Source organism: Peromyscus maniculatus, chromosome 4 (genome assembly GCF_049852395.1).
Source record: "Peromyscus maniculatus bairdii isolate BWxNUB_F1_BW_parent chromosome 4, HU_Pman_BW_mat_3.1, whole genome shotgun sequence".
In the NCBI taxonomy this organism is placed as follows: Eukaryota; Metazoa; Chordata; class Mammalia; order Rodentia; family Cricetidae; genus Peromyscus; species Peromyscus maniculatus.
The window spans coordinates 138,758,455-138,781,917 of NC_134855.1; the positions used below are offsets into that span (position 1 = coordinate 138,758,455).

General features: G+C 52.9%; 1 protein-coding gene across 4 annotated transcripts in view; it reads left to right on the forward strand.

Annotated features, from left to right (window-relative positions):
- Positions 1-14,754, forward strand: part of Nfatc2 (nuclear factor of activated T cells 2) — a 130,285-nt gene extending 115,531 nt beyond the window's left edge. For 2 of the 4 annotated variants that reach the window (XM_076571108.1, XM_006989246.4), the window contains exons 10-11: positions 6,326-6,411; positions 12,239-14,754. In XM_076571108.1, the coding sequence (XP_076427223.1) occupies positions 6,326-6,369 (44 nt within the window). In that variant the 3' untranslated portion in view covers positions 6,370-6,411; positions 12,239-14,754. The remainder of the gene's footprint in view (positions 1-6,325; positions 6,412-12,238) is intronic. The other 2 variants (XM_006989247.4, XM_006989245.4) reach the window with 1 other exon arrangement.
- The last annotated feature ends 8,709 nt before the right edge of the window (positions 14,755-23,463 follow it).

A 23,463-nucleotide genomic window follows, 5' to 3' on the forward strand; every position in this document is an offset into this window, starting at 1 on the left:
AGACAGCTCTCGGGCCCCCAGAACTCCACTGAGTTTTAGGTCAACCTTAGATCATGGACTCTTTAGCACAGTCAAGGAAAAGAGCTAGTCAAGGAGATGAATGGTGTGGCCCAAAGCTCAGGGCACCATCCTCTGCCTTATGACCAGGAAGCATCCAAGAAGGACAGCCCTGAGCATCAATACCAGAGATTCATCTCCAGTCTCCATATACACCTACACCTACACCCACACACACACACAGAGGGAGACAGACAGACAGACAGACAGACAGACAGACAGAGTCCTTGTGGGTGGAGACATACTACTAGGACCTACCTTCCAGAAGGCTGTGTTACTAGGCATGTGCCCAGGGTCTTACTCTGACCCATCCAAAGTCGGGTGTGCACATTGGTTCTTGCTAACATGTCTCAGATGGAACAAAGTGGGGTGACATTTATCCAAGTATGAGGCCTGCACAAGACCTGTATGCCATGCTTCTAGATACTCCAAAGGTGAGCTTGACTGGCAGCTATCCATCTCCCAAGTGGCATCTCCTGTGTACCCGACACACGACCCTGCCCTTTGGGCCCCTGGACAGAGCTCTAGGTTATTGAAAACATTGCCTACCCGAGGTGCCTGGTAGGCATGGGTAGGTAAGAGATAAGGGTGCTGGGGTCAGAGGGTGCCCGGGTTGGGCCCCACAGCACTGTCCTGGGGTCAGAGGGTGCCCGGGTTGGGGCCCACAGCACTGTCCTGGGGTCAGAGGGTGCCCGGGTTGGGGCCCACAGCACTGTCCTGGGGTCAGAGGGTGCCCGGGTTGGGCCCCACAGCACTGTCCTGTGTTGCTTAGATCTTGCAGATGTACATCCCCCTAGGGCACAGCTGAAGGTAGGTGGTTCCTTCACCACCTCAGGGCTTGGTGCAAACTGCTCCACCCACTCCCATCAGCAGGATGCCAGTGCCTGGCTAGCACCTCTGGCTCACTTGAAATTGGAGGCTCAGAGCTGCTGGGTTTACTCATCCTGAGAGCCGGCGACAGTTTGGAGCAAGGTACTTTTCTCAGAAGCTCTGAGCCTTGCATGTAAGTTGTCTGGCTGCTGGCTGCTGCTGGAGCTAGCTTCCCGGGGCCTCTGGTTTGCAGCACTGGGTGACTCAGAATTCTATCCACACGTGGTCAGCCTGAGGCAGCTGGTGCTCCTTGGGGGCAGGATGTGATTTGTACTTGTGACCCTCCCCCTCTGAAGGAAGAGGACCCATGTGAGATGCATGTAGGCTGAGAACCGCCATCTTCTTCATGGGTTCCCGTGTTATGGGGAAGGAGGCAGAGCAGATGGGCTCTCTCCTCCCCCTCCCCCTCCCCCCCCTCCCCCACCCCCTCCCCCCCCCCCCCCCCCGTGACTGTGACAGCATGCTGGCTGGGTCCTAGCTGCCACCACAGGTGCCTCCAAAGCCTGAAGTTAGGAATGGCTGTTGTTACCTTTATAGAGGTGGTCGGGGATAATCCCATAAAAGGACATGGCAGATTTGGACCTCAGCAGACTGGCTTCGAACAGTGTCTCCCTGTGGTGCTTGTCCTGAATTATGAGCTTCTTCCCCCTTCCTGTGGCCCTGTACTGAAGTTATTCCCTTCCTGGGAGTGTGACGGCTGAGTGGATGGACAGCTGAAGTGAGGCTGCTAGCTGGAGAGAGCGGGAAGCCCGTGAAGATGCCAGGGGCAGAGGAGGGGGAAGATGGGCAAAGATGCGCACAGGCGATGCAGGGGGGCAGGAGCACCTGCCCTTTGGGTAAACCTTGTCACAGGCTAGCCCTGTGGTCCTGAACTGGCAGCCCCTTAACCTTGATGCCTGCCAGTGAGCATGGCTCGGGACATTATGGAGGAATCACTTAGGCAAAACAGGCCTCCTGAGACTGTGGCCGTCAGTCAGGTCGTGTAACGAGATCTCACAAACATCCATCTCTTCATACTTCTGGGGGTTGAATGCCCAAGATCAGGGTAGCAGTGTGGCCAGCTCTGTGATGGGCTCTGCTGGGTTTATAGAGAAACCTTTCTGCTGCGTCTGTAAGAGAGACATACAAAGTGCCCCTGGGGCTCTTGGGAAGGCACTGTTCCCTCACGCCAGCCTCATCTTGTATTTTGTGAGGCTTGGCATGGAACCTAGAGTCTTGTGCATGCTAGGGAAGCTCTCAATCTCTTAGCTTCATCCCCAGACTGCAGGGCCCCATCTTCGAATGCCATCACACAAAGACTAATGGCTCACAGTATGAACTTGGAGATCAGAGAGAATTCGGTCCACGGCAAGTAGTCGGGAGGAGGGTTGGACTGAATGGACAAAGACACATATGCACGCCATACTGGTCACCCCAGGCAACCTCTGAGTCACAAGTACCACAGCTGGGCCAATGGCTCTCATTAGAGGAGACTTAAGACAGGGTCTAGGCCTCGAATGGATCCTGAGGGGCTTCTTTCTTGGCAGGTAATGAATCTGGAATGAAGGAGGGAGGCATGTGTTCCTGGGGTCATCTGGGATAAAGGGAAGACTTTAAATGCCCAGAACACAAGAGCAGATGTAATGGCCAGGAGTGTAGCATAGCCCGGGTGTCTGTGCCTAGGAGGTGGACTTACCCTGGCATTGGAAGTATATGGATACACATGTAGGGCATCCTGTGTGTGTGTGGGGGGGGGGACTCTGCTGTGAGCAAGTGCATAGAAGTATCTAGAAGGTGAATTTATGGGAGGGTTAGAAACTACTCAGTCACTTGGCATATGAGGGTAAGGTCTCCTGAAGTCCGGTCAGGAATTGGGAGTCTCGTCCACAGTGGGGGGGGGGGAACTGTGTGACCTGTGATGTGAGGACAGGGGCTGTGGGGGAAGCCTTTCTTGCTGCCTCTGTTCCCACCTGCTACTCCAGGGGGAGGGCTGGCTTGCGAGCACCACCTTGCCGGCACACGCAATCTCAGAAGTCGCAAAGCCTTTCAACCCCGATGAGATTCATGGTTTCCCAAACAATTAGCTATTTCTTCATCTCCTTTGTGGTCACGGCTGCTCTGTGGGTTTGGATGGCTGTTTCCTGAACCCCAGCTCACAGAACCTTGCATCAGCCCTGATGTTAAGGAAGTGATTGAGCAGGGCTTGCTCCACAGCCTGCCTTCCAGAGGAGTCTGGGGCACACAGGAGAGGAAGCTGGCTGCGGGCTGCTCCCCTCAGCAGCCTTTCCACTGTGCCAGCTGCTGAAGCAGCTGGGTGGTCCCTTGATTGACAGGAGAGGTGTTGCTCGGGAGACATCCTGCCAAGCTGGGCGACAGAACCCTGCCAAGGGGCGGACTCAGCCCAGGCCTTGACTGACTTGAGAGGCGCTATGCTTCCTGGCATTTCCTCCTGGGCTTCAAGTCCCCATGCAGACATCTGAACGTGGGGTGTGCTGACGTCCTGGGAGGAGGCTCCCTACTGACTCAATGGAACAGTACCGCCATCAGACTGAGCAGGCCCCTTGACCTGCTTCTGCTTCCCTTTGGCTCCACAACTCACACACACACAGCACTTCCTAACATGTGCTGGCACGCCTACCCATGTGTGCCTGTGGTCCCAGGAGTCAGGAAGCTGGCTAGATGGCAGATCCTTGACTCTGGTGACTCCTCGCATGTTCATGGTCATCAGTGTAGCTTAAGCAAAGCAGTTCTTGACTCTGCTCCCAGTGCTCATGGCCGAAGTCTAGTGTCCTGTTTAGGCTTCTAGCTGTAGCCTGGTAGGAGACCCCCAGATAGGGCAGTGAGCCTGGGACCAATGGCTGTGAGGCCTATGTGGAGGGTGCCTCAGCGGCACGGAGTTCTTACACAATGCTTCTTGATGCCCATCTCCAGATTTCCAGGAACTGGCCAGAACCCTCACAGGGGTCCACAGCACCTACTTCCTGTTGGGACGTGCGGGGAGACAGAATGGTAGTCCTAGCTGTCAAAGGGTTCCAGACTCCGCCTCTTTGTAGCATGATAAGCACACGCCGATTGCTAAGCACAGCTCGTGACACAGGTGTTCATATGAGAGCCCATGTGAGAATCTGACTGCCACCATGCTTTCATTCCAGAAGCTTCCAGAGGCAGTCAGCATCCTCACTCGGTGCATCCTGAAGGCTTTTCAAACTTGGCAAACCCTAAACGGGAGTCCCTGGGGCCGGTTCCTGACTGTTCAGGCGAGGGATGTGGGATGGAAGGGTTTCCAGCCTCTGAGGCAGGGTTGGTTGAAGCCCCAAAGGGGCTCCTTAGGAACCAGAGCTGGTACTTCAGCAGCAGAGAAAGGTTGGCTGGGGCTGCAGGGCTTGGGGCCATGTCAGGGCAGGGACAGACCCTTCTTCCTCGCCATCGGTAACTTGGGATTCCACCGAACTTAGAGCCAGGTGAGAGGCTGCAGTTGGGGCTGCCTACTTCACCAGCGCAGAGGGATGAGGGCTTGGAGTCAAGGACCCAAGCTGAGCTGTAGACCTCAGACTGAGAGAAGCCCTCCCTCCCTCCCCCTGGCTTCACGCCTCTGGCTTTCACCAAGAGCAGCTGAGAAACCTCATCACTGACAGAAAGAGGGGTGGCACTCGGCTCACACCATGAGGGGCACTGTCTTTTTGAGGTACTGACTCCCCTTCTTTGGTATCAGCTTTTGAGTCCATGGAGGCAGGGCAGGCAGGACCTCTGACCACGGCACTAAGTGGTTCGGTGCTCTGGCCTTGAACCCACGTGTGTGACACTGCTCTCGCCTCAGGGTCGCTTAGCTTGGTGTTATGGGGACACACTGAAACCCTTAGCCATGTGGCATTTCTGAGCTGACTGGCAGGGACCTAAGCTGGAGGCTGAGGCCACGTAAGGGCAGTTTGTCCCTGTTCCAGGACAGACCCAGAAGCATTTGTGTGGAGAGGGAACATAAACTGTGAGAAGGTGTCAGCAGATGCCGGGGGCGGCCATCTGTATTTCCCACCGTGGGAACAACACTGGCCATGTAGTTCAGTGGGTAGTGTGCTTGCTTAGCAAGCCATGGGTTTGGCACCACATATACCAGACCTGTTGGAACATGCCTGATATCTCATCGTAGGCCGATCAGAAGTTCAAGGCCATCCTTAGCTACATACTGGAAGCCAGGCTAGGATACATATGACACTCTCAAAAAAAAAAAAAAAAAAAAAAAAGGAAACGAAACAGAGTACACTGGGAATGAGGGGAATCAGGGATTTGGGAGAAGTACCAGCTTTTGGGTCCATGGAGACAGAGGGTCCAGAAACTAGTTTGAACCATGTAAAATTTGAGTATTACAGTGGACACCCTAACTACGCAGTTCAGGGGTGTTGGCCTGAGGTAAACCCCTAATGTGGCCATTGTCGGGGTGTTATGTTTTAACACCAGAAGGAATGGGGATAACACGTGCTCTGGATTTTGGAGGACACAGACGGCCAGACAGGGCTGCCTGGGGGCCTCGTGCTCTGGAACACTGGAGAGCAGCCCTGTCTCTAGAGAGACTAGGGAGACAGGGTCCCCGCGTTTCCTGCTGTCACTGTGAGAGAAGATGGACAGCCTGGGACCAACCCCAGCCCGGGGGGAAGTTCAGGCCCGGCTTGCACATGCTGAGAAGAACCCCCTCCTCTCGGATGAGGCCCCAGGGAGTCCTGACCATCCTTGAGAGTGGGTTCAAGTTCAGCCACCACCTCCACACCACAAGCCTCAGACACCCGCAGTTTTTTGCATCCGAGGACGCTCAGACCTACATGTACCCTCCAAGGGGACAGGGAAGGCGAGGGCTCTGAAAGATTGAGCGGCAAGCAGCTCACACTCACCAGGTGGAAAAGACACTAGATGGGCTCAAAAAATGGGAGTGGGTGGGGGTGGGGAGTGTCTCATTTCCTTCCCGTGTCTTCATTGCCCCGAGGGGCAAGAGGCTCTGAAGGGAGTTACCTGGGGGGAACTTTTTAGGAAAGCACATGACCCAGTCTGAGGTGCTACGTCACGGCAGATGGGTCTCTCCAGGATTCCTTTTCTTTAGGCTCTAGGGAAGCCAGCGTTATCTCAGTGACGGCCACAGACACTGGTAAGAGGCCTTGGGGGTTGCTTAGAGACATGCACAGCCCCTCATCTTACTGATGTTTGGCCTCAGAGACTACCCCGTCTTTACACAAAGTTCTGCGTCTCAGTGATACTGCCCCCAGTGGTTGGGTTCCTTCAGGCCAGGAAATTAACACAGAATCGGCCTGAAACTCAAGTCCAAGGGTGAAGTTCTGTCCTGGGTTGTGTAGCTAGAAACCAATTCGAAGTGTGATAGAGTTCAAAGGTAACTTTTCCTTTTCTTCTCAAAAATGGTTTTGCACGTCTTTTTCAGAGCTGATAGACACACCCCTTAGCTGGATACAAAACATATTATGAGACCGAGTGACTGGTCTTTGATCCGAGAAATCAAAGCGAAAGGTAATGGACTCTTCTCCTTCTCCCTGGGGTCGCCAGCTGTGTTTGCTTACCTCAAGTTCACGGCTAAGTCAGAGAGAACACGCCCACCCCAAGGCCCTCGGCTCGTTGGCCAACCGTCCTTGTGGACCCTGCTCTCGAGGGCCGGACAGCCCCAAGATTCTCAGTCTGTGAGGTGGGGGTGGATGCAGGGGTTTGCATGCTGTCCTGGGGGACCCTGCACCCTACAGAAGTGGGGGTTCCGTATTAAGTAGAAGCCCTAGGAAGCCAATCAGGAGACCCAGGACCAGGACAGTGTGTGCGGCTTTCTATGGTACACAAAAGCCCTCACTTGTCTTCCCCCTCTGCATCCAACTCAACTGGCTTTGGCCTCTGGGGCTGCATAGAAGGGTTGGGTGGCCGACTCAGACTGGATGGGGCCAGCTTGGGAGGCTCTTTGACAACAGAGTCCCCATGGGTTAAGGAGGAAGTGGCACCTTTCCCATGCCCTCGCCATGTGGTCAGCCTGACTCTGCAGCTGGCCCACTGAGCTCTTTGGGGGCAGTGATTAAGTTGGCATTTTGGGGGTGCTGGGCCATGGCTGGCTTCGCAGTTCTTTTCGTCAGTGAAAGCGGCCCCCTTACCTCTCAGGCAAGGTCCAGATGCCCTTGGCAGAGTCACACTAAAAATCCCAGTAAAAAACAGTGAGTAAAAGCCATGCCTGCCGTGTGTGCGGATGAGCTCGCAGCTCAGGACATCCCAGCACTGCACGTCATCCTTCTTGGGAAGGCCAGGCACTCATCCTATCCAACTACAGGGATTCAAACTTTGCTGTGGTCAAGGGCATTCACTGAACTGGCCACCCACTGCTGAGCATCTACCATGGCCCAGGAATCAGGCTGATAAAAAGCGGAGATGTTTTCTGTGGAGAGCAGAGTCCCTCACAAGGCCCAGGGTGCATGCTGCTGCTTGGGCCTGGGAATCTGGCAGATGTTCCAGCTGTCAGTCTCTAACCCCAGCACTGGCCTGGCCCTTGACCTATAGAGGGACTTTTGTCCTTTCCACTAAGCCTGTATGGATGGCCTGGCTACCTAGTGATCTAGGTGTCTAGAGCCCAGGAAGGGGGCTGAGAAAAGATGCAAGAACATTTCTCCAGAAAGTAAGCCCTGTAATTACACCCTCAGGTAACATCTGAGTTGTGGGTGACAGGGAAGACCCAGTCTTTCAGGCTCAGAGCTGGGCCTTTGTCTAGAGAACTCTCCCCAAGGAGCTTCTCCTACACCAGCAGATGTAATGTCCTCCTGACCTGGGCACAGTAGAGGAGCCGGGGTGGGGGGCGTTCCAGGCCTGTCCTGGCTGTAGGAGGAGCCTCTGGCTACAGTTTGGCCTCACAGTAAAAAACAGCTGAGCTTTGGAGAGAAGCAGTGGGGCCTCTCTGCTCCTTCCTGGGGTTGCCATTCCGGAGTCAGCAGCTGTGGGGTGGGGGTGGGGCTGTAGGAAGAACCCCCAGGACAAGCCGGTTTTAGCCACTAGAACATTACCACTAAACCAACCCAGACCAATTCTTAAGTAATACTAGTTGAGGCTCTGGCTTCCCCAGATTAATGAACCCCAAAGCAGACAAAGAAAATGCCCTCTTTTACCTCTCTGCCATTGGCAAACTATGGTGGTGAGGCTTTATCTGGCCCCTATCCTGTTCTGTCAATAAAGTTTTATTGAGACACATTGATGTTGATTTGCCTATAGCTGTCTTAATAGTTGAGAGAGGCCTCAGCACCCACGAATCTGAAAGTAGTACCTAGGCCTTTACCAAAAGGGCCTGTTGGTCCCTGGCATGGCCCTTTTAATATTGTCTGTCACAGTCATTTTTATTGATTCATATTCTTAGAGCTGTAGTACCTCTTGTATATGAATGATTGTCTCTGATAATGAAAGATGCAAAAATTCTGATGCATTTAAAATCTGTCCATCTTCTGTTTCCTGGTGGCAGCCTTAGGGGTCACATTGAAGTTAGAGACACATTCATCCTCAGTCCTGCCCCTAATGGGGTTAGCAGCACTGTAGTGGCTACCCTCACCCCTGTCCTGTTCTGAGAATGTGGTGCTTTGGTGGACCACCTGCTTCAAACCTGCCCCCTATAACTCAGAAACTATCTGACCTTTTCCTGCACAAAATACAGCAAGGATTCTGGGTCTCCACAAACAAAAAGGAGTGAATACTGAACCTCACAGAACAATTTCTTGGCCAGCATGGAGGGGGCAGATTGAGTCGATTCTAGGCCGGATTCAAATCTAAACCTAAACCCTGCTGCCTGCTGTGGCCAGAGACCTCCAGTCTCTACAGCATCTATCAACAGCGTAACCATGTTACTAGGGCTGAGGTGGGAATTAAATAGTCCCACCATCCTCAGAAAATCTACGTGTTTCATTCTTTTGTAGATAAAATTTCTAGGCCAGTAATAGCCACCCCAAACACCAGCTGTGCATATGGTCCTACATGGCACAATCTGGGAGACTTATGGATTCCACAATGACTTCTGGGGTGTGGGTGAGGGTAGGAATAGGTACTGTTGGAACAAAGGCAGACAGGAAGTTAGATTTGGGAGTGGGTGAAGCTATGTGGAGACTCATGGACCAAGGTGGGAAGAGAAGCTGACAGAGGGGAGATATTTGGAGGGATTATGGGATGAATAAAGGGGGGGGGTTCAGACTCAGACATCTGAGTCACCCTAGGGAGCCATACCCAGCTCTGACATGGAACCTGAAGTGTCTCTCCCTTTTTAAGATCTGTGTCCCCATGTCATTACTGGGTACTTCCTATGTCTGGGGCACAGGATACAGCCAGGCATGTGAGCACACACAGCGGTATCGCGTTGCCAGGAAGGGACAGTATAGGAGAGCCAGCAACCCAACTTAAGGAGCCTGTGGCTGGCATAGGCAGAAGACACAAACCTTAGAAGAGGCAGGGATGGCATCGGTCTGGAGGGGGACGAGAGGACCAGAGGTTTGCTGGTGGCATGCACTGGAAGGTGGAAGTCAGGGCCATGCATGAGCAAAGAGTGGTGGGAAGTGAGGTCACACAGGGACAGATGGCAGAGTCCTCACGGGGACCTGGGAAAGCAGCTGGGGGATTGGCCCAGAGCAGGAGTCTTGGGTACAGGAGAATTTAATCATGATGAAAGAGGGTGAGGAAGATGGACAGAAGAGAGAGGAAGAAGGCAGTGATGGGACTGAGTTGGACTCTTCTCCTTCCTAATGGCAAAAGATAAAGGGCAGATCATCATAGTAGGCATGGGCTCCATTCAAAGGGCAGGCTGTCCCCTACCCTAGTGACCTGCAAGGGGGCACCTGGCTGGAGAGGTTGAGCAGAGCCCCTCAGAACCTGGAGCCCAAGTTTTTATTCTGACACAGAACAATGAAATTGCCATCACCTGGTTGGTATATGTTCTAGAACTTTATCCCCTGCGGTCAGGGGTACAAGTAGTTTTTCAGAGAGAAAAGCCACTACACCAGAGGTTGCTGGACATGGTTCAACCTGATAGCAGCCTCACCTGCCAAACCACAGTGTAAAGGTCTGAAATGGGAATCACTGACTGAATATTCTACATGTGCTTGGAAGGTAGTTTTGAGTTAGTAGGAAACACTGCCCCCGAGAGAGGTCATCTAGCCTTCCCAGCCTGCACTCCTCCGAGGGAGCTGACCCTGGGTGAGGGCCTGTGGTACCCAGAGCAATATCTATCAGCTATTATAGCAAACCTGGCTGTGGGAAGTTTCCAACAGGGGTCGACCACTTTTACTCCAGAGGCTGAGCAGACAAGGATGGCCGCTAGGATCCTGACTTTGAAAAACTTCACAGAAGCTGCCAGTCCCTGCCCCTCTGCCTTTGGATTACATCCCATGCCCAGAGTGCTGGCAGATCACCGGGCCCTGGCAACGCTGCATCAGCAGAGCCCGGGTTGGCATCCTTCCTTCAGTTCCCCATTTTCAGGCCCCAGAGAGTGAGCTGGTACCTGGAACACTGCACTACCTGCACACATGGTCCCCGGCAGCTGATCGATGAGTCCAGCCCCTGAGGCTCCATTTACAGGGCTATTTACCGTCTTGGAAGTGTTTGTGACCGTGGGGCTCCTGGGCTCATTCTTGAGCATGCCTGACATCTAGTCCTCTGTTCTGCAAGCCCACACATGTCCTGTCCTGGGCACTGTAGTCTCTGACCTGATGATGTCTCCATGCTCACAGCACTAGGAAACAGTTAATATTTTTGGACCCAGTTTATAGGTTGAGAAACTGAGGCACAGAATGGTTATATCAGTAAAGCCAGACTCACCATCAAGTCACATCAGAAGTGGTATTCTGACCCCGACTCTGACTCCAACACATACCTGAGGAACACTGAATGGAGGCCACCCTTCTCATGCAAAACTTGGAGGGTACACCAGCGTGCTCCTGACGTGGCCGCTAACAGCTGTTGAATGCCATGCACCAAGCTGTTATCCATCCCCATGGTTGGCATCCTCACAGCAGCTTTTAGAAGTCCACTTACAGTGGTGTGTGCCTGTGATCCCAGCACTCTGGAGACAGAGGCAGAAGGATTGGTTATCAGTTCAGGGCTAGCCTGGTCTATATCATAAGTGCCTAGACTACATGTCAAGACTCCATCTCAAAAATATTTTTTTTAAGAAAACAGCCAGTGAGATGACTCAGTGGCTAAGGTACTTGGTGCCAAGCTCAATGACCTGAATTATCTTTGAGACCCACATGGGGGAAGGAGAGGACAGACTTCTACAGGTTGTCCTCTGACCTCCACTTACATGCCATGACACATCTTCTTTTTCTTTTCTTTCTTTTCTTTCTTTTTTCAGAGCTGAGGACCGAACCCAGGGCCTTGCACTTGCTAGGCAAGTGCTCTACCACTGAGCTAAATCCCCAACCCCCCCATGACACATCTTTACCCTCACCCCAACACACACATTGAATGTAAAAGAGAAAATAGAATGATCCTAAAGGGAACAGGCTGCTGTGATTCCCACTCTAGAGACAGGGAGCCTGAGTCACAGGCCAGTGGAGTCACATGGCTGGTTTGGCTGAGAGCTAACCTCGATTAGCCCGTTCTTTAAAACCATACCTATCCCTGTCCCTGTTGACGAGGGTCACAGACTCATCCAGGCAGGGACCTCCCAGGAGAAAGCACCTCAGACTGCAGAGTCTGGAATGGGGAAGGTCTCCATAGCTTCTCTGCTCTCTACGCCGTTTCCATCTCTACCACTCAGAAAATAGCTCAGATGGGAAACTAAGGAGGCTGTGGGGAGAAATCTCCTGTGCACCCTGGGATCGGCTGACGAAATGCCACCGAGGATGTACACTGGCTTTGGGACTGGCTCTGCAGCCTCCGGTGTGTGCTGGTGATGACAACAGCTGATCTCCAGGATGCTAAGGGAAGCCTGTGGCCAGATCCTCCGTGTTAGGGTCTCCCACCCCACCCCAGTAACTCACACCTCAGATGAGCTGCCCGGTTGGCACAGGCCAGATAGCTTCTCCATGCCGGGGCTGGTGTCATTCATGCCTACAGTTCCTGTGGGAACCACAAACTTACAGGGAAGGTGACTGGCTCCCCAGCCCCTCTGAGGACCCCCTCCACCCCTGGAGCCTTGAAATACAATCCTCAAGCACTGGTGGAGCACATTACCATGTGAGCGGTCAGCTGGGGGGACTTGGGCAGGGGCATAGGAAGGTGTTTATGTTAAAATGGTTAAAGGATCGTCACAAGGAAACCCACAGAAAGTGGTGTTTAACCGGATGCCTGGTTTGGGTGACATCTCACGAGTCCTTCTAAATTCTCTCTCCCTTTTTAGTTAATGAAATCATCAGGAAGGAGTTTTCAAGACCTCCCCCACGAAATCAGACCTAGAAACAGCCATTATTGCAAGAAACCTTCCACCTTGGACCCCTCTGTCTCTCCCTGCCTTCTCTGACTGGAACACTGTATGTGGGCACAGCGCAGGCTGCTGGTGTCGGAGCCTGCCACCCCTCAAAGCTCATCTCAGCTGATGTCCACAGAGACTGGATTTTCACTAGAAAAAGCAACTGCCTGCTGACCAGAGCCCCATTCTCACCTCACCGGGAAGCTGAGCTTGCCTGAGACCCGAGGCTGGGCTGGGGGAGAGAACTGGGAACTTCAGCCCCAGTCCACAGACATGACTCCGATCTCTCCTGAAGGGTGTTTAGACAGAGCAACCAAAAAACATGCCCAAGAGTCCAACTTTTGGGCTTGAGAACCCCAGATCTCTATAGGAGCCAAAACCAGACCATCATCTCTGCCCCAGCCGGGGCATAGCAGAGCTTTATTTTGAGTTTTCTTTCCAAAGACGAACTGCTTTGCCCTGACAGGACCACCGGTTCCAACTTCTCGGCGTTAAGTTATAACACATGCACATGTTTGCCAGCTTTTGGGGGCTTCGCTTTGTTTTTCTCTGCTTCAAAGAGCCAACTAAGGTGTCTGCAGGCTGGGTCCTCTCAGCCAGCTACTCCCTAACCCTGCTGCCTGCACCAGACCTCTCCTGGGATCCAGCCAGGGCTGCCTGTTGAGAACAATGCTTCCAAAGGCTCCTCTCCACCCTCCTCCCAGACAGAGCCTCCTCCACCCAGGAGCTGGGAGAACCTTCTGGGTCTTTGCATTGACTGTTACAGAGCTAAAGCCGCCTAGCCCAATCAAAACCTGCAGGTGCCTGTCAGGACTGCCACCAAACAGAACAAAGGGACTAAATTATCCCCCTCCCCTAAACCCAAAGAAGGAAAGCGCCGGCATCGCCCTGTCGTTCTGGTTTTTACCTGGATGCATTTGAAGTCGCTGTCGAATCCAAAGCATTGCACGTGTAACTCGGGCAGATCTGCCCCAGCGTGTGCCTTTGTGTGATCAAGCCCTGCTTGGCCGGGTTGTGTGTCCTGTGGACTTCTCCACACTCACTCTCACCGGGCTCCTCCACAGTCTTCCTCCCCTGGGCAGTTCGTTTATCCTTCCAGCAGAGCTCTCCTCGACATGAACAAGATAGTTTTCACTGCTTGCCTTCACCACGGGAGCCCTGTACACGTTGGGCGGGCATGTTAAGTGACTTTCTCAGCTCTGTCTGCTAGGCAGAGGACCAACTAGCAAGCCACAGTGGCTAACTACCCATCATGTGTTTCTTACATTCTGACCTTGCCAAGGCCATCCCAAGGTAAATCTTCTTGGGAGCTGGGCCAGCTCTGGCCAGCTCTCCAGACGGAGCCCCCATGCCCGGGGTTCAGCTTGAGCACGACAAGTGTGACTTCTTGGCTAATATCTGGTATTTCTTCCCCCTAGCAGCAGCACCAGGCTTCCCTCCACCCACCCCATGCATAGAGCTGAGCAGAATTCTCGTTTGAACCCAGAATGTCCACAAGACGTTAAGCACTAAGCCTCTGATTCTAAGTACTTCCTATTAAACAAAGCGAGCTTCCCTGCTGGCCCTTCACTGGAGCAATACCGACTTCTCTGGGGAAGGGTGACAGGGGTGGTGAGAGATCAGTTCTCACTTGCCCTGGCTGGGAGCCACTTTTTGCACATGAGGAATCAGGCCCTTCCTCAGATTATCTCAATGTTTTACCCAAGTGCCTTCCTGCAATTGTAGTGAGTAGTTCAGCTGCATTGTCTACAAGGTGAAAAAGGGCTAACTCATTTCCCATTAATCTTCTAACCATGTCAGCAAAAGGGTTTCCCGTAGTTCAGACCTTCGTGTGTGTGTGTGTGTGTGTGTGTGTGTGTGTGTGTGTGTGTGTGTGTGTGCATGTGTGCAAGAGGGTTTCCCATAGTTCAGACTTCTGTACCTTCGTGTGTGTGTGTGTGTGTGTGTGTGTGTGTGTGTGTGTGTGCACATGCCCTTCCCTTTAGACCATCTTATCTGGATAGTCTAAGAAACTGTCTCATAAACAAGTAGACCAGGAGGCCAAAGAGAGAATGGCATTTTTTCCAGACAGGCCAGAGAAAGCGTGTGAATAGCAGACAGTTATCAAGGAGGTTTGGTCAGTCACAGACGCTAGGAGGAAGCGTCGCCGGGAGCAATTGCTTCTAAACCATTTTTAGAATGGGAAGATGCAGTCTGATCTAAGTCAATGAGAAAAAGATGCCCGATTAGTGAAGGTGGTGGTGTTGCATGTGGGTCAGAAGGATCGGAGCAGAAATGTGACTTTGTTAAATCCATGGTGATGTTGGTGTGGCACTCGGACAGTTCCGTCTTGCTGAATGTGGTACTTAACTCTTCAAAGTCCGCACATCTTCCTGATTGTACAAAGACAGCTGCTGGGAATATATATATCCACCCAGATCAGTATGATATTAAATTTTATTTTCTTACCTGGATTTTGATGCTTTTTATCTGCCCTCAAAATATCTCATTCCTGTTGGAGTTAGAACATATTTATAAATGGTCAGATGTCTTTTTAAGGTTTTTTTTTAAACACATATATCTTGATTTTTCTGTAAGAGAAATGGTGTGTTTTTGAATTTTTTTTTCATTCCAGAAAAACAAATCCAAAGATGCACCTTGGGTCACTGTCAGGACCTCAGGACAGGAGGGAGGGGGACCGGGAGGAAAGAGCATCCTTTTCTTGCTCGAGAAAGATACACACTCCTCCGGCCTCAAGCCTGGGTTTTCCCTGAGAATTGCACACAAAGGGTTTAGTTGGTAGTTTTGATTTAAAGCCACAGAACCCTGTCTTTTCATGGACTGACAAGATCCTGCAGCTTGATCGTGACAGAAACAACCACATGGAGTTCTCACAGGTGGCCCCATGGGCAGCATCCAAAGGACAGCCACCTTGTGTCCAGCACATTGGAGCCATGGGCAGAGGGAGCTGGTTCCTCCCAAGGCCTGGGATAGCTGGTTCACATCCAGTAGTCTGGTCATCTGTCACCCATCGCCACCAGCCACCCCCAGCACTGTCACACAGAGAGAGGTCGGAAGCAGTGTGTTTTGATTGTCACACAGAACCAAAGGGAGGCCGGGTTGGTCTGTTTTTGCACCACAGTGCTCAGCATTGACAGACTGTGGGTGGCCAAGCTGGGATGAGCATTCCTGAACTCTGCTGGACGGACAACCCTGAGGAACCCCACACATCCCCACCACTGGCATCTCCCAACCTTGGGCATCAAGGCTTCATGGACCCAAACCAGCCAGCTGCAGAGCGAAAGAGTTTCCTGCAATCCAGGCAGCTGCTAAAATGAGGCAACGTCACCTTCACCTATGACCAAATTACCCGTGCCTTGACATACAGCCACCATCCCTGTCTTAACCCAGTTTGTTTACAGCTAACTCTCATGATGGGCAAGAGCAGTGCTTCCCTGAGCAGGCCCCTCTGAGGTCACAGAGGGGTCCTAGGAGTCAAAGGGTTAATGCTGCCTCTATGCAGCCCCTGAGACAGATGGGAATAAATGTCCCTGCCCTTTCAGCCTTTAGATGGGCTGGGTGCAGATGGTGCTGTTGCCGTGTGACTAGGAGCCCCGGTGTTCTGGTTGGCCAGAGCATTCTGTGGGAGCATCCCAGACATCAGAGGACCCTTGTTCCCCATCATCTCTCAGCCCTCACAGGGAGTCTCACAACCCTCCAGCTCCTAGAGGTTGCCCCAGTGATGCCTGAAGACCAGGGTTTGGGAAAATCCCGACTGTCTTGAGTCGGAATATATCACATTCCTATGCAAAATGATTTTAATCTTCAGTTTCATGTAGTTTATTTTTGCTATATGTAAAGTATTTTTATACGGCTTGTATGATGACAGCTTAGCAATAAAACAGTTGAGAGCAACTTTTTCCCTGGGTGTGTCTGCTTCTCTGGGAGGCGGGGTTGGAGCAGCCTTAAAAGTAGGGTTCAGGTAGCAAGGAAGGTTTTTGTTTGTGCACAAAATATATCAGCTCAGGAGGAACCTGCTGTCCACTTGCCCAAGGGGACAGAGTCACATCAGATTTGCCCCATCCTCTCTACCCGAGACTCTGCTGAGATCTGCCTCTGCCTCCTGGTCCTCTGTTTGGGGTAACAGGCAGGGAGAGACTTATGAGTCAGCCTTAGGCTAGCTTCCAGGAAATCCCAGAGTGCCTGAAGTCGGTTGGAAACAGTGGGGTGCAGGTTGGGGGCTTTCTGTTTGAACATCTAACAAATTATCAGAGAAGAGAGGAGGGACCTTTTTATCAAACCTGAAAACACACATTCCAGAAAATTCTAGGACTTTCTATCTGCCTTCCTCCTCAGAACAGCTTTTTCTCCTTCAGAGTTAAAGCACCCAAGGGAGGTGGAAGGAATTGCTATTTCTTAAATCTTAATATTGAACGTCTTCTACCCTTAAGAGCTTTGCTCTGAAGTCCTGGGGCCTATGCCTCAGAGATTCGCTCTACCCAACCACGATCTGCCCTTGGGATGGTCTAGACTCCACCCCTACTCTTTCCAGTTCCTACAACCAGCAGGTCCATGTGGACAGGTGTCCCTAGCCCTGACAGGAACTTGCATGGGTCCTTGTGGCTACAAACACCTACCCTGAAAGGCTTCAGGCCCCTCTGGCGGCTTGGATCAGAAGCCCCGAAGAGTCCCACAACCTAGAGGGTCCAGATGCCAAAAGTTTCCTGATGAGCACATGGCTCCAGGTAGCTGGTGTGGATTCCACTTTTGTGGGACCCTATGAGGCAGGATCTACAGAATGCCGCTTACATGCACTCTTGGAAATGACTCACATGGCTTGAATTGTTAGGAAACCCCCCACCTCCACACCACACAGCTCGCATGTGCCCAGCACCACACGTCCCAGGCTGACTCCACTCTTGATGATGTTTGCTGTAGCTGTGAGCAGCTGTTTTTCTTTTCCTCACTTCTGAAGCCCTTCCATGCCTTTCCTGAAGGGCGGTGGTGGCGGCGGCGGTGGCGGCGGCGGCAGCAGCAGCAGCAGCAGCAGCAGCCGAAGACAGGACAAGACAATACACCCATTCAAAGGGGACCTGTCCTCCACGTCTCTGAATGAAAAGGGAGAGCATAGCCAGAGGCAGGGGCATCTGGGAGAGTCCAGAGTGGACATGACCTTGAGCTGGGCCATGGAGGAGAGGGGAGAAGGGAGCGCCAGAACAAGAGGCCAGGATTGTAAAGGGAGACCAAAAAGGGCCAGGTCACCAAAATGGCTGGACTAGATAGGGAAGAGCAGCCCAGCCCCTGCGCTGGAGCAGTTGAGGGTAGGGCCGGGGTATGCCAGTCACACCCTGTAAGGATGCCGGGAGAACCCAGTGGCCAAGTCCTCCCAGTTTGATATGTTAAATAGGCACCCCAGCTAGCCATTTGTCCTGGGTTTGAGACCTAACAATCTCCATGAAAGCTTCACTTGGTAAACACAAATCTGGCCTATTCCTCCATCTTTCCTGATACAAAATGCTGACAATGGTGGCCACTTCCCAGGTACTGGGGACTTGGTAGATCCTGGCTTATGTTTGCTATCGGTTCCCTGTAGCATCACTGAACAGACTTTGGGCTTCAGTGCTGAGCCTCGAGCTCCTGCTACGACCTCGTCTACCGTGAGGTCCCGAAAAACGTAATAGAGGTTTGGGTTTGTTTTTTTAACTAGACCGTAGGAGCCAGAAATGAGTCGATCAACTTTTCAAAAACCCCCAAATGTAAAGTACACGCTGGGACACCCTGGGTGACAGCAGTCTGCAAAGGTCCCTTGCTGCATGCAGCAGCCAGGTGCAGTTTTACAGCGGGGGGGGGGGGGGGGGGGGATACATAACTCTGGGTTGGTAACAAGGGGGGGCTTGAGAAACCTTAGTGAAGAAACGGGGACGGACGCCGGTGCATCCTCTGGGGTCATAGACCAGAAGGAAGGCCCGAGCCAGGCTTGAGTCTCGAGAACCACAAGCATCATTAGTAAATGAAAGTTAAAGCCACAGCCCTGGGGAGGCAGAGGGGACTGACCTGCAACCCTCATGACATTTTGTGGTACACACATGAATCAATTGAGACAAAACTTTCCTCCAGAAGGCCGCTCTCTCGGCCCACCTGCCCCCACCTCCTGGTAATGCTCAGAAGTGGAGGTGTGTGTGCATGGCCCTGCCTGGAGAGACTGCCAAGGAGGCTGCCCTGTCCCAGCCTCTCCAAGAATGCCTTCTTCCTGCAAATTTTATACTGTGAAATTGCACAGTGCTTCATGACCATCAGATGTACTGCTGGGGCCACAGTCTCTGGTCCACAGCCAGGTTTCAGGGAGGGACGGCAAACCATAGCCTCCATGACAGATTTGCCAAGTTCTCCCAAGGGCTCACCAGGAGCAGAAGAGGCACACAAGATTCTATTTCATAGCCTTTGCTCCTAATGAAGCGGGCCCACACAGGGCCAGGCTTCCCAGGACCACCTTGGACAGGGCTGCACAGACCCCTTTCACAGATTCCAGATGCTGGTACAGCTGCGTGACTTCACTGTGCCAACCGCAAGGCATTTCTAGTTAACAGGCCCGAGGTTGCCTGATTCCCAGTCTCCCCCCTCCCTTCCCCACCAGCCTGTGGCAACACCATCTCAGCAGTTACTTAAGGAACAATGTGGCAGTCACTCTGAGTCCCCCCACAGCCCCATTTCCCACACAAGTTCTGTGATCTGTCTCTGAAGTGTTTGTCACCTCACCCTTTGCGCCCATTGGCCTTCCCTCGTCTGCCGGGATGCCAGGGTGGCTCCTTGAGTTCCCCTGACATTTCCCACCCACCCTGCACACAGCAGAGCCAGGCTAAGTTACCTCATACCCGATTCTGCCCCTAGGCACAGCACCCCAGTGGCTCTCAGCATTTAGACCTGGATTCCAGGCGACATGCTCGGTCACCTTCCCTGTCTCCCATCTCCAGGCACACAGCATTTCCCCCTTGCTCTCAGACCACACCATCTCCTAGTTTCTGCTTTCTTAGTACCGGAAGTCCTCACCTCCTAATTCCGGAAGCGCTTATGAAGACCTGGTTCTTCTGCCTGACCCCCAGGTACCACGTGAAGGCCACTATGCTGAGCCCACTGTGCGTGGAAACTGTTTCACCTGTGGGTCCCAGGAGAGGAGGACAATGCTTGCCTTGGCTCAGGGCTACATCCCCAAGCCCAGCACGTAGTAGGACCTGGGGGAATGGGGTGTGTGAATGAACAGGCACAACCAGCTTTGACAGGCACAAGAGGCAGACAGCCACAGGAAAATTAATCACTTCCTAATATTTAACTCATTTTTCAAAACCAAACAGTGGACTCAAGAGAGGCCTTCTCCCAGCCCCATGGGGCTTGGTGTATTCATTTCTGGTTACACAGCGGTTGTTTTCTGGCAAGAGCCAGCTCCCTTCACTGCAGAAAGCAGTAATGACATGACTCCCTCGGGTCCCCACGCTGCCAAGCCATCACCTGCTCCCGGCAGCCTGCAGTCACCTGTGGCCCCCCTGCCTGTAAAGCTCTCTCCGCTGTAGCTCAATGGCTCCTAGGGGACAGGTAAACGAAGGGCGGGCAGCCAGTTGCTGTTTACTAGGTAAATGTGAGACTGGAACTTTCCCCAAGGAGGATGCTCGCTCGCTCGATAAGGTGAGAGATGAGGCTGCTGTGGGGACTCCGCAGCGCCCACTGCAGGCCACATTAGAACAAGGCATAAAAACCTTAAACGGCCTTAAAACCTCCGGGGACTCCCAGCTACCCAGCCTCCCTTTCATCCTCCACATGCTGCCCATGGGCCCGTGGCCTCCATAGGGTCTTCTGCATGACCCCTGTCCTTCCTGAGGCCCAACCCACCAAGACTAGGTTGGGATGTCCTTTAAGAGCCAAAACGTGAGATCCTGGCTGTCCTGGCCTCCCACCCCTCACGGCTCACAGCCTCACCGTTTCTTTTCTTTTTATTCTATTCATAGTGGGCTAGCAAGGTCCCCTTTCTGGCTTCCATGAGTCCCCTGGTTCCCACCTCTCCTCTCCTAAAATGCTGCCTTTTGTCTCCTGCCTCATACAGCCCATGGTAAACAAGACCACACTCTCCTCTCTGTAACTGAAGCCCACCAGCTCCCAAGCCAAGCCCACTCCTATCCCCACTGCATTCTTACAGACCTCAGGGACAATCGTAGGAAACTTAAAGCATTGAAAATTTACAGTCATGCAGGTCCAGAGATCAAAAGTCCAAAGTGGGGTTCACAGGGATGGTCAGCAGGTTAGGGTCCTCCTGGAGCCTCCAAGGAGGACTCTTTCCTGCTTTTTCCAGCTTCTTAGGAAATATTACAGCTGCCCTCAGGGCAAGGATCCCAGCCTACTCCATCTTCTAAGCCAGTGCTGAACCCTGCTAGCTGGTCTTCAGGGAACTTCCTTTGCTGATGTTGTCTTATGATCACACAGGGCACACCTGGGCAGCCTGGATACCATCCCCAGCTCACCTGTGATCAGTAATCACACTATCCTTTGATATGGAAGGTGGCCAATCCACAGGTTTCAGGGACTATGTGGGACATCTTTGGGGAGGGGGAGTGGTCTCTGCCAGCTCAGAAGTGGTCCAGGGTTGCTGGGGCACTGAGGGGTGGTTGTCTCCCGTTCCTTTCTGTTCTCACTGGGTCACTGTTCTTATTTCCTAGTGATTCTCACGTGGGTCCTTCCTCCAGCTCTGCTCTTGCTTGACGTTTGGTGATTCCATCATCAGAGGGGTCCCTCCCACACCCCGACTCTCCATTTCTCCTCTTCCTCTATCCAGAATGCCTATGCTCTGACGTCAGCCAGAAGACTACATGGGGTCTCCCAATTCAGCGTGCACCACAGTCACCTTGGAGTCTTCATAGGATATACTACCCAGAGCTTCCAAAGTCAGCAGAAAGTCTGGAGAGGCCAGAAGATTTTTGTTTCCAACAAGGTCCCAGGTGACAGCATCCTAAATGCGTAGCACTGACCTCAGGCTGCCATTTGGAGCTCTGCCTCTTGACAGGGTTCTCGCCGCCATCCAAATCCAGTCACCACACACCCCCGGGGCCAGTGATGCTGACCCTCCACCGTTCTGACCCCACTGCTTCCCCGGGGCCACACCGCGCCCCCCGCTGGGGCCAGTGATGCTGACCCTCCACCGTTCTGACCCCACTGCTTCCCTGAACTTCTATGTCTCCGGGAAGAAACTGCAGGCTTCATGGTTGTCACGTGACCCCCACCGCTTCAATCTCCCAGTGCACTGCCCCTTCCTGCCCGAATCCCTGGAAGCTACAGAGAAGCGTCAACCTGCGAACTCCTGTCCATACTGCAAAACTTCAGACCACTCCTCTCTGCCCCCTGCTCTGGAGTCTTCTGGAGGCTCTCCCCTCCCCTCCCTAACCCCACTTTGCCCCACCCCCTCCTGGTCACCACCTTGCATCCTATAAGGAACATGCTGCCATGAAACAGTCTGCCCGAGGAGCCCTCCAGTGGCTCCTCCCTTCCCCAACCCTCTCACCTCCTCAGAGGACAAGCAAGCAGCTACTTCGGCCTTCACAAGCAGTGCAGGTTGTAATCCCCTTAACTGCCTTTGTTGCCTTCCTGCAAATCTCCACCACATGCGGCACGCCCACATGCTCCAGTGCCCCACCTCTCGTTCCCCATTTTTTTCTTTTCTTTTTGCTAGTGTCTCATAGCCCAGGCTGGCCTCAAACTCACTATGTAGCTAAGGACGGATCCTTTTGCTTTCTGGGATTGTACATAGGTAGGTAGCATCAGAACTGTTTGTGTGGTGCCCCGGGTGCTAGGGAGCAAACCCAGGGCTTCGTGCATGCCAGGCAAGCACTTTGCCAGCCGAGGCACCGCTCCAGCCCCCAGTCTCCCCAGTAGTTGCACAAATATTGATATTTGATGGGATTGGCTGTCTTACCACACACACACACACACACACACACACACACACACACACACACACACACGGATGTTTAAGGGAACAAGTTTGTGGATCAACTGTCTTTGGAAGGAATGGGCTCAAAGCAGCTCCCCGACCCCCAAGCAGGACCTTCTCAGACTGCTTAAGATGCTGAGGACCACATAGGAGGGACAGGGGGAGGCAGGGGAGGGAGGGGAGGGAGGGAGGGGAGGGAGAGCAAACTATAACGACACGCATAGATGGAAAATGCTGTGACAAACCCATTACTTTATATATTTACTTTAAAAAAATAACAGCAGAGACAGCCTCACCCAGGGTGCTTGATCTATGTGACCATGTGGAGAAGGATGTGTTCAGGACTAATGTTGGAGACACCATGCAATGCCAAACCAGATGTCACGGAAGAGCAGCATGCTGTGAGCCACAGCCCCGTTGGCAGGTCTGAAGCTGGCCCACAGTTTGTAAGGGAGGGACAGTCAGGCACACCAGTAACCCCGCCTCCTGAATGCACCTGCTGTAACCCCAAGTCTTGCACTCACAGCCACAGACCACTCTTACCTTGAGGGTCCCGAGGTCTGGAGTGTCCATCAGCTCATGAGTTCAGACGGGGGGCGGGTATGGATGCCTCTTGGGTGTGTGTGGGGGAGTTGCAGGGGGATACTCTCATGCTCTAACCATAAGTCCTCTACTTAACTCCCTGTGTCCCTGATCACAGTGTCCTCACACTGGCTCTGGGAAGAGACGTAGGCAGTAGATCCACTTAGTAGGAAACTGAGGCTGGAAGCTGAGATGTCTACGTAGTAGGAAACTGAGGCTGGAAGCTGAGACGTCACCTGACCACAATCCACTAGCTGGTGAGATATAAATAAAGCAGAAGTTGGCATCTCCACCTGTGTGCATCAGGAGGCCTCGTCTTAGCCATCCAGGGGGCCCATCACCTCTCCCCTGGAGTCTTACAGTCCTGTGGATTCACTCAGAACACCTGGGGCAGTCCAAATCTTGTTACCGGGCACACTGGAGGAGACCTGTCTCCATGACCCATCCTGGGAGGCTCGTCCATGAGTGGACATTCAGATGAACTGCAGTCCTCCAGGCTTGAATCTGTGACACTGTCAGCTGATTGCCCCATAGCTCGCACCACATTGGAGCAGGAGGCTAGCTCTTCTGATGGTGGTCTAAAGCTGATTTTAACTGTGAGCTTCGCCTACAAAGGGGATCGGCA